This window comes from Hyperolius riggenbachi, chromosome 2 (genome assembly GCF_040937935.1).
Source record: "Hyperolius riggenbachi isolate aHypRig1 chromosome 2, aHypRig1.pri, whole genome shotgun sequence".
NCBI lineage: Eukaryota > Metazoa > Chordata > Amphibia > Anura > Hyperoliidae > Hyperolius > Hyperolius riggenbachi.
The window spans coordinates 280236786-280247343 of NC_090647.1; the positions used below are offsets into that span (position 1 = coordinate 280236786).

Genomic DNA, 10558 nt, shown 5'->3' on the forward strand with positions numbered 1-10558 from the left:
GATATTAGCCATATTTTTTTAACCTTTTTTCTTTTTTCCATAGTACATCCACCAACATACACACACACACACACACACACACACACACACACACACACACAAACAAGCTTCAAACTTTACATATATTTTATTGACATTGTGCCATACGCTCCTTAGCCTTATTTTAGGAGATATTTTTTCATCTCCTGCTTAAAATAACTTTTTAGCACTCTTGAATAAAAAAATAAATAAATAAAAAAAAAAACTTTGAAGCTTGCTGGTAGCTTAAAATGTATTTTATTGATAAGGTGTGAAAATATCACCCAGGAGAAAAAGAGAATTGCATATGGCTCAGTATATGGCCAACATTCTGGACTAGTAATAGCCCTAGGCACCTACGGTAACTTTAGCACGTGTTTACACTTTTCCTATGGCCACCTTATGTCACAGCATAAACCAGCTAACAGTAGCCAGTGTCAGGCAAATAGTAGTCTGCTCTCAGATAACTATTCAGCCTGTAGGAGGCCAGTGACAACATCCACTGTACTGCCTGGGAAAGGGAGTGGGGCTGTGTGCAAGCTGTCATCACTGTCTTCTGGCATGAACTAAATCGTTTTCTGGTCTGAAAAGGAAGCATTTTACACACAACTTTGTGAGAAGAGAGCAAGCAGATGCAGCAAGCCGCTGCAATAGGGAAATAAGAAAAAAATGCAGCACAAATGATCACACCACAGTGAGATACCAATATGCCAACAAATGTAGAATGTGCCCAGCCCCATTATATTCCTGCATATTGCACCAAGTTCAAATGCACAACACGAAAGGAGGTTTGTAGGGAAGATGTTCCTGTCACAAAGAACTGAGGTCCTACCTAAATATTGTGACCACTGAAACTGACAAAAAGAAGGGATAGACAATCAATTTCAATATAAAATTCAGGTAAGGTTACACTATGCACATTGTGGTAGAATGTAAATTTGAACCTATGCATTCCGTTTTAGTACTGCACCTGTTTCGCCTGCATTTTAAATAGCGGTTGATGAGTTACCATGCACTTTGACATGTGATTGGCGGCCGTTTTGAAATCTGTCACAATATGCCACATGTGCCTCACGACAGACCTAGCGAACACTTTGCTTTAGAGCAACAATTTATATGGTGGTTTGTTTATAGCAAGTCAGCAACCAATGGGACTATATAGTGGTGCAGTACTTTTCATACTACAGTATGGTTTTAAATGAAAAGAAAAAAAATACCAACCAAGTCATAACTAGATGTAGATGTGCCAAAGAGAACTGACAGGTAAAGCTTCATACTCAAACAAGTTAATGAATAGTGTTACACAGACAGACTGTTGTGGCACATTAACTTTGCTCTATTCTAATGTCCAGGATACTTGAGGTCAGCGGGGATGCTTAAAAACGGTCAGCTTCGGCTGTGCAGAATGATTGTAGTAGGGAACTGCATGACATTTTTATCCCTAACTGCAGCCTGTGTGCATTGTAGCCTAGTATACAGCTTCCCATATCAGGTACAGTATGTTCACCCAGACACCCATGTTGATTATTTTCTTATACAACTAAAAGATAAAACATCTTCCACTGACTGCTCAGTGGGAAACACATGACACTTTATGACATTAAAAACACTGCTGCTGAGTACTGTAAAAAGCAGTCCTTTTGTTTTTAGTAAGATTCTAGAGAAGAGCTTGCAAGTTGCAACACATCACATTTCGTCAGAAGCAAAGATATTACAAAATGAAGAAACACCATTCCTGTATTCACGCAGTGCTATTTTTACCACGTTTTAGAGTAGTGTGTATGCTATAGTGGCAGGTCAGAGAAAGAATACAGTAACAATTACTGGTAAAATCAAAGCTTGCTAGTAAGTAGTTAGCTCTGCCCTTCTAGCTTTAGGGTCCTAGGATTAATTAATAAAGAGCACTGTCTGCACAGTGCTTGTATGTTGCTGGCTTTTTTATTTCCTCATTGCTTTCCTGTTTGCTACTCAGCCCAGGGATACACTAATTTAATGTACATCTGATTAATATGGTAGACACCCTTCCTGGGACAAATAGCAGTATGAATGGTCCAATCTTCTCTTTTGAAAACCTCTGCAATAAAATATGTACCAGTAATACAAAGTGAAGTACGGTCTGGTGTTACGGTGGTTGTGGAGCAGATATGCTGACAGCAACCCAACAAACGTTGGTTCGGGTAATACATTTAATGACTAACAATACATGGTTTATTGCAAGCTTTCAAATGTAACGTTTCTTCTTCAGGCATAATAGAGAACTAGGGATAGTTCTGATCCAGTTCTGTATAAAAGCCTGAAGCAGAAACTTAATGTTTCAAAAGTCTGCAATTAACCACGTATAGTTCGTTATAACCGGTATTACCGAAATCAACGTTGGTTGACAGTAATACAAAATGAGTTAAGAGTGAAATGACTCCTAAACCACTGAATAAAACAAAAAAAAAAAAATTATTTAGGAATGTTAAAACAGTTAACAGAGCAATGATAGTATGAGAAAGTATCATAAAATTTGGGACCGACTAGTTGCTTACCTGTCAGACCCCGAACAAATCGCGATGATATGTAGCAGATGAGACCCTCGCTATAATGCCTTTTATATGAATAACCAATACAATAACCAATACAAACCTGTCCTGCCTGGACACCCCTCGTCTCTTATCCTCGCCTCTCATCCTCTTCTATACCTATTTTCTGAGCTTTACTTTTCTTATTCCTGTCTCTTCAATTTTGAACTTATTTCTTTCTCCCGATAGGTAAGACTATCTACAGGTACAAAGGCCTTCCCTTAAAGAATCACTAAAGGTTACAATACTTAAAGTAACTCCCCCCTTCTCCCTTCTTAGACTTACCAATATGATACGTACCTAATCAATTATGAATGAAGCTTTTTTCATTTCACATGCATGCCTGCTCTCGCTGGAGGCCAGGTTTCATTTGTTGGTACTAAACAAATTGATAAGGGGTTTGTCTCCTCCCGACCACGGTTGGGTTAATGATGGGTGGTAGACTTCCCCTATATATTGCACTGTCACGATGACCTCCTGATACACATATTTTATGTTCCAAGCTATCAGTGATGTACAAGTATACTGTAATTGAAATTAATGACTAGCCTTATAGGATGTGCTTACATTTTCTCAAAAGTATTGTATATGTATTATTGTACTGATGTTGTACCTGTACCATTGTAAGTGTTAAGTTACGTTACAAATTGTACACTTTTTATTATAAAACTTTCAATAAAAATAATTTAAAAGAAAACAGTTAGAGTGGATTTGTTCTTATGAGATTTCAAGTGTTTTCTACTAATATAACAAACCTATCCCCCCAAAAAAAATGGTTGTTGGGCCACTATCCCCCTCTAGTGTAATTTTCTTGAAAGCACAAAAAGTAAAGCCTGCGCTAGACTAGATGATAAGGGATAGATCAAAAGGAAATACAGGTGGGGTACAAAACCAAATTAAATAAACCAAACACAAAAAGTAGTACCAAAGCCCACCATACCTTATTAAAAAAATTGGCTATATCATAAAAAGACACACACATTGCCAAAAGCGTAAACACATATCACAATTTCATGAATACAACAGCGGCATAAGCAATGCATTCAATTCAACCCCCAGCAGTTTATGGTCGTATAAGAGAATTATTAATAGTATGTTGCCAGGCAAATGTAATTAATGTTTAATCTATGGTAGTCTAGCTCAGTGTGATCAGTGGAGTACTCAGGCCTGGCCGTCCTTCAGTACCTCTCGGACAGTAGTAGCAAAGTCCATACGTTGGGTCAGCACCTCCATGTAATAAATAGCTCTCTTTTAGTAAAATATAGTAGTAGCAGTAGGGTATTGTACCGTGTTAGCCATCAGTAAAAGCAAGAAGTTTTAAAATCAGGATGATACCATTTATTGGCTAACTAAAAGTGAATAAAAATAAAAAAATATTTTTATTCATTTTTAGTTAGCCAATAAATGGTATCATCCTGATTTAAAACTTCTTGCTTAGTAAAATATAGCGCTTTATTTAAAGAGACTCTGTAACAAAATGTTCAGCCTTATTTCTTATATCCTATAAGTTCCAAAACCTGTTCTAATGTGGTCTGGATTACTGCAGCCTTTTCTAGTTGCACTGTCTCTCTAATAGATCTAAACTTCTTTTATTGTCAAGCCTTGTCAAAATTATAAACCGTTACAGTATTATGAAATCAAATACTTCACAAGTCTCTTAACTCACCTAGATTTGCACTGTTGAAAAATGTAAAGCAGAGTGGCAAAGTCATTTCCTCCTCCAGCCATACTGGATAAACTTTCATGATTCTGCTCAAGCTCCTTCTGTCTCTGAGACTCCCCTAGAGAGAGTAAAACAAGGTAATAATGATAGCAATGTAGAATATGGCATACATTACTGTCAAATAATCAAAAACACAAAATACTGTATTGCTTTTCCTAGCAAGTAGCATAGCTTCCTTGTGTGGAGTCAGCAGATAAGGCAGCTACTAGATCTGACATGTCAGCCCACTACCCGTAAAGCCCAATCCACACGATACGATTCTTTGTGCAATTCAATTACAATTCTATTAGAATCAGAATCAGAATCATTTATTTCGCCAAGTACAACGGGGGTTGTACCCGGAATTATTTTTGGCACATACAGGGTCGGTGATGGTACAGCAAAAACGCAAGCAGTAATGTACATTACATTTTGTAGTGAGTACACAGTGCATGGAACATAATACTTAGTTACATAGAAGGTCCTGAGGAGACATCCAGTGCTATGTGAGTGGAGCGCTACCTTCTCTGCAGCGCTCAACAGCTCTGCAGCTTATTTGGATGCCCCCCAGAATACCTGGAAAGAAGCGTAGAGAGATATAGAGAGTAGAAGCTTACAGGCGGACCCAGGAGAAGGACTGGAGAGGGTAATCCGCTGCCGTATAAGGCACTCAAACGCTTCTGCAGCGATACTTGAATCAGATGCCCCCCCAGTCCAACCCTGGGGAAGAGGGAGAGATACTAGAGAAGATGCAAGAGAAAAGGAAGGAAGATAAAGAGAAAGTGAGAGAGAAAGTGAGGAGAGAGAAGAGAAAGGAGAGTGTCCCTGGGCATTGCCGTAGCTGGCTAGTGGACTGGTTGAACGTCCCAGTGGCCGTCGGTGCAGTTGGACAGTTTGCAAGCCTGATGTGCAACAATGGGGCTGCAGGCACAGTGGTGGTGGGGCTCGGGACTTCTGATAGCCCTTTTGTACCTGCGGTGGAGAGCGGTAAAGGAGAGCATGGGTCCATGCTGACTGAGGCCTAGTCAGCAGCCCCAGTATGGTGGCTTAAGAGTCCAACAATGGGCACAGGAGACCCAGCACGGTGGTGCAGCTTAGAACGTCCGGCCCTGTTGTACCTGTGGAGGTGCTGGAGGTGGTAGTGCTGGGGGTAAGACTCTCGGTGGAGGGCATGGTTCCCGGAGACCATGCTGGGAAGACTGGGACCAGTGCAGTGCGGGGATCAGCTGCCTACCGTGCCTATGGATGGGGCTGATGCTGGTCCTGTGCTGGTGCGTCAGAGTCCGGGGAGCCAGAGCGGCTCAGATGATCCGCAGGGTAACGGCATGGTCTTTGGAGCAGCTGAGAGCGGCGGCCCGATCATCTGGTCAGCAGAGTACAGTGGCGGCCTGGTCTCCGGCTGCAACCACCGATCAGCTGAGAGTGGCGTTGGAGCAGCAGCTGATGCGAGTGTCGTCCCTGGCAGCAGCAGCGGCGGTGAACATGAGGTGGCATGGGCAGAGAGCGGTGTCTCTGCAGTAGTTGTTATGTCCTGGCTACCCCAGCTGCAGTGATCCATCCTCCGGCAGAGCATAGCACATGGGACGGAAAGTGTCAGTCCTCCCAAGCTCCTAGCAGCTTGCGATGTGCACCCGAAGCCCCCGTATCTTTACCAGGAGGGTGGAAGAGATCGGGTGGGTGCGAGCGGGGAGATTGCAGGCCAGCTGATCAGCACGTGGCTTAATCATGCGGAAGCCCGATCAACTGGCTGCGCACCGGCGGTAGCTGCATGACCCGTCTGCTCACACCCCCGACAGCCAAGCTACAGTAGCGACACAGCCGCATGGATCCTAGCGGCGTCATGTGGGGTCAGTCAGCTGTTGTCTCCCACGTGGCGTGCTGGTCCTCAGTGCAAGCGATGGGGAGCCGGAGCCCGTGAAGCGAGCAGACCCCACTCTGCGGCGATGGAGTAAGGAAGCTGGACGGAGCCTCCGCTGTGAGTCATGGCCAGGGGGGGACCCAGGAAAGGGAGAAAAAGAGAGATGTTGCCGGAGCCCTGTGGCCGTGGCTTCCTATCCAGGCGCCATCTTGATCACGTACAGATCACGTATTAACGATCCGATTAAATCAGACATGTCCGATCGGGATTCGATTCGATTCAATTTGCCATTGCAAAACAATGGCAAATCGAATTGAATCGAATCCCGATCGGACATGTCAGAGTTATTATTATTATTTAGTATTTATATAGCGCCGACATCTTCCGCAGCGCTGTACATAGTATATAGTCTAGTCACTAACTGTCCCTCAAAGGAGCTCACAATCTGATCCCTACCAGAGTCCTAGGTATGTATCGTGTAATGTATGTACTGTAGTCTAGGGTCAAATTTTTTTTTTTTAGGGTGGAGCCAATTAACTTATCTGTATGTTATTAGGATGTGGGAGGAAACCGGAGTGCCCGGAGGAAACCCACACAGACACGGGGAGAACATACAAACTCCTTGCAGATGTGGACCTCGTTGGGATTCGAACTGGGGACCCAGCGCTACAAAATGAGAGCGCTAACCACTATGCCACCGTGCTGCCAGTTAATTGGATCGTAAATAGACCGCACAAAGAATCGTATTGTGTAGATGGGGCTTAGCATTTGCTCAGGAGCCAGAGATCACCACTTCATTTCCATGAACAAATACATATTTTTATCTAGAATGATTAAACAATAACACATTTTTTGCATTTTAGCCAAAAACATGGTGGTTGAAACATTAAAGTGACATTTTTTTCCTTTTAAAGGACCACTATTGCAAAAAAAAGTGAGCAGTTAAGATCTGACAGAACCGACAGGTTTTGGGCCAGTCCATCTCCTCATGAGGGATTCTCAGGGTTTTCTTTGTTTTCAACAGCATTTCCTGAACAGCAGTTTAACTGCCAAAATAGTAGGATACCAGCCAGCCTCTTTCCTCACTTGCACACTATTTTGTCAGTTAGACTTTGCAATTGCTTTTCAGGAAATGCTGTTGAAAACAAAGAAAACCCTAAGAATCCCCCATGAGGATTCCATTTGCGCCTCACACGCCGCTGGCTTATAGCATGACATCACACGCACCAGGTGCTATATGCCGGTGGCTTGTGAGGCGCAAACAGAAAACGAAGAACTGGTAGACGAATGGGCACCACACAGTGAGTGACACAGGACAGGTAATGTATAAATGTACACACAGAGGCACATTTATACACTAGAGGGACAGCAACGAGGCGGAGGACTCGGCCAATACCTGAGAGATTTCAAGCTGAAATTGATCGGGAATTGGCCTGCGGTTTATGGGCAGCCACTGTTCTTTCTAATCAGAATCAAATCAGAGAGATATTTGTCACTTGGTCAAAATCAGCCCATCATCGCTAGATGTATGGGCACCTTTTAGTTTTCTGGAGTCGCCAATACCAGTTACTTTACAGTCTGATTTTTTGCATTAGGTCTAGTTGCTTCCCTAATCCAATTATAAGCTGTAACCAATGTGATCCTATTGCTTAATGACAGGTATACTCAGCATTATATACCCAGATTTTCCCCATATGGATAATTTGAGGCTTGTTGCTAAACAGACACAATGAAAAAATGTTTTGCATGCTACATACCTGACTGTATAAAGACGTGTTCCACTGACAACATGGCTGCAACAGGAAGGAGCAGGTCTTCACAACCAAGGGAGGTTGCCTTAATCAAAGCACATGCTAGGTTTGGAGATAATGGAAATTCCACAAGGAAACGTCCAAGTCTTGTAACATTACCACACCTTAAAAAGAAAAACAAATTTCACATATTTTAACATCTTTCTTAATAAAAATATGTAACAATAAAGCACTGGGTCTATATATTCAGGAGTACGTAGTATGACCCTTTTCTATGGATTTAGTACATAAGAATTTAGTATAATTTGTGTCCTGGCTTTGTAAGCCATTCACCATTATGGTAGCTAACTGACTCTGCTATGATCAACCAGTATATGTATTCAACATCTGACCACGGTTATCTAGACCTGCCAGCTCATTGTTGTGAAAAACCACTCCCTAAGGACTGAACGTTTCTTCAAGTTTCCAATATAACAGAGAAAGCCTGGACTTTGACCAAGCTGAGGTTATTACAGCTGCTGTCATTCATATATGGACCCTAGGCCACACTACCTTGCTGGATATAACCAAACCAACTAGTGGCTCATAACATAAATCAAAACTAAAAGCAGCACAAGAATACCTGTATTTATCCTTTAAAGCCTAACCAATGGGTTTACACAGATTCCTACTTATTGAGCTTTCAATGTGACAGTGAAAATAGCAATTCAATACAGCGGTCTAAATGCTGTCAGAAAAAAACACGAGGTTTGGACATACTGGTGCTAATCGAGATTTCAAAATGGAATTATCGAAAAATCACTCAGCGGTACCAAAAATGTACATATTATAAAATTCCTAAATTAATTATTTTGCAATTTCAACCATAACATTGTGACTTGTGGTGAAACTCTGATCATTATATCACTACACTAACTTTTCCTCTTACAGATTATGCACAATCAACCGTGCTTAAATTATCATTCTGCAGGGTTATGCACTATACAGGCAACATAATCACATGCAGTGAAGATTTGTACCCACCACCAACACACCAATAATCCTCCAGACTGCGCTCAATCAATCAGCCAGTAGGAATATAGTGCCAAACAGCAAGTTAGACTAAAGACTGGAAAACTGCAATGATTACAGTATATACTTTACTCAAATCTTTGTTTAAAGAGTAACTGTTGGGCATAAAATCAAAAATCAATGCTATATTTTTTATCTGGTAAACAAGTAATAAGGATGCTAACCAGTCAATCCAAAAGTTAAATTCACTATTACTTTTCTTGTTGATAAGTGATCATTTCCCAGTATACCCGACTTATTTGGTACACACAAAATGGGGTACACAAAAAGGAAGTTACAGGGCATGCTGGGTTGTCCTTTTTTGCTTCTCTACTTCCCCTCAGACTTAACTAATGCAGCCTGATTGCCTGAAGTCTCTTTCCCTCCCGTTTTCCCCTCCCACACCTCTGTTCCTCTCTGATTGGCCAATATTTCTCATGCTGAGACAATGCACTGTAAGGCTTGGTGGTATAACTTTTAAAGTCAGCGTGTACGCCCCAGGCTAAAAGCCTAGCTTTTCACCTAGCTGTCCCTACCTGACACACCACTAGCTAACACCTAAACTGTCCCTGCCTAGCACACCACTAGCTGGCCCTAATTAGGACTTAGGTAAGCAAGGCATACAAGCTGATGTAGAAGGCAGATATACCACCAAGAGCCAACAAGACTATGCAGCTGGGTGACATTACATAATAGAGCGAAATGCTCTTGTGGAGGAAGTTACACAGATCACACTAAGAGCTATGGATAAGGGAGCAAGATTGCTCAGAGTGACCGCTGATCTGAGCTCCCGATAACCACCATAAATAAACAAGACACAATGGTTGCACAGTGCGACTGCAGCACTGAGCATCTGATGTCCACCACACTGAGTAACAACGACAGACAACAGATAGACAGTCGGAATGCTTGCCAATCCAATCGCTGCCCCAGCGATAGCAAACATCCACACTGACACAGACAAGACTAACAAGTAGGAGCGTAACAGCAACTTATGGTTACATACACAGGAACAGGACTAGCAGGAACAGACAGGAGGTTTGCTAATCTAATTGCTGCCCCAGCGATAGCAAGCATCCACAATGGCATGTACAAGACAAGAAGGAGCGTAACCAATAGCAACCGCTGCTACAGTCACATCCACAGGAACAGGACCTGCAGGAATACTACCAATCACCAACGTGCTGATGGCAGAATCCAAGCTATCAGGATCGGTAGGACTTCACTGTACCCCCGCGGGTACAGCAAATGTCCAAGCAGGAAAGACAAGGTTAAACAATGAAATACACAATTCACATGAAGGACCCAGCAACCAGCTAAGGCACAGCTGGATGCTATGACGGGCCAGATCTGAAAGGAGGAGCAGGCTTTTCTATAGACATCAGCCAATGGGAACAGACATGCAAATTCCCACACAGCTAAACGGTAATCACTCAATCCTATGTTAGTCTGATTGAAGGCTGCAAGCTGACAACAGAAGGAAAGGATTCTCATTACAAATGCAAGCAATATTATGCAACAATTTGCATGCAGGAAATTCAGAACTGCCTGGTTGCAGTGAAACTGCAACCAACAAGGCAGGCTACAGAAGGGATCCTGACATGCATTTTCTATA

General features: G+C 42.4%; 1 protein-coding gene across 5 annotated transcripts in view; it reads right to left on the bottom strand.

Annotated features, from left to right (window-relative positions):
- The window catches only part of DHX40 (DEAH-box helicase 40), a 96358-nt gene that overhangs the window by 34790 nt on the left and 51010 nt on the right, over positions 1–10558 (bottom strand). For all 5 annotated transcript variants that reach the window (XM_068268768.1, XM_068268769.1, XM_068268767.1 and 2 more), the window contains 2 exons: positions 7900–8057; positions 4249–4363 (listed from right to left, as the gene is read on the bottom strand). In XM_068268768.1, the coding sequence (XP_068124869.1) occupies positions 4249–4363; positions 7900–8057 (273 nt within the window). The remainder of the gene's footprint in view (positions 1–4248; positions 4364–7899; positions 8058–10558) is intronic.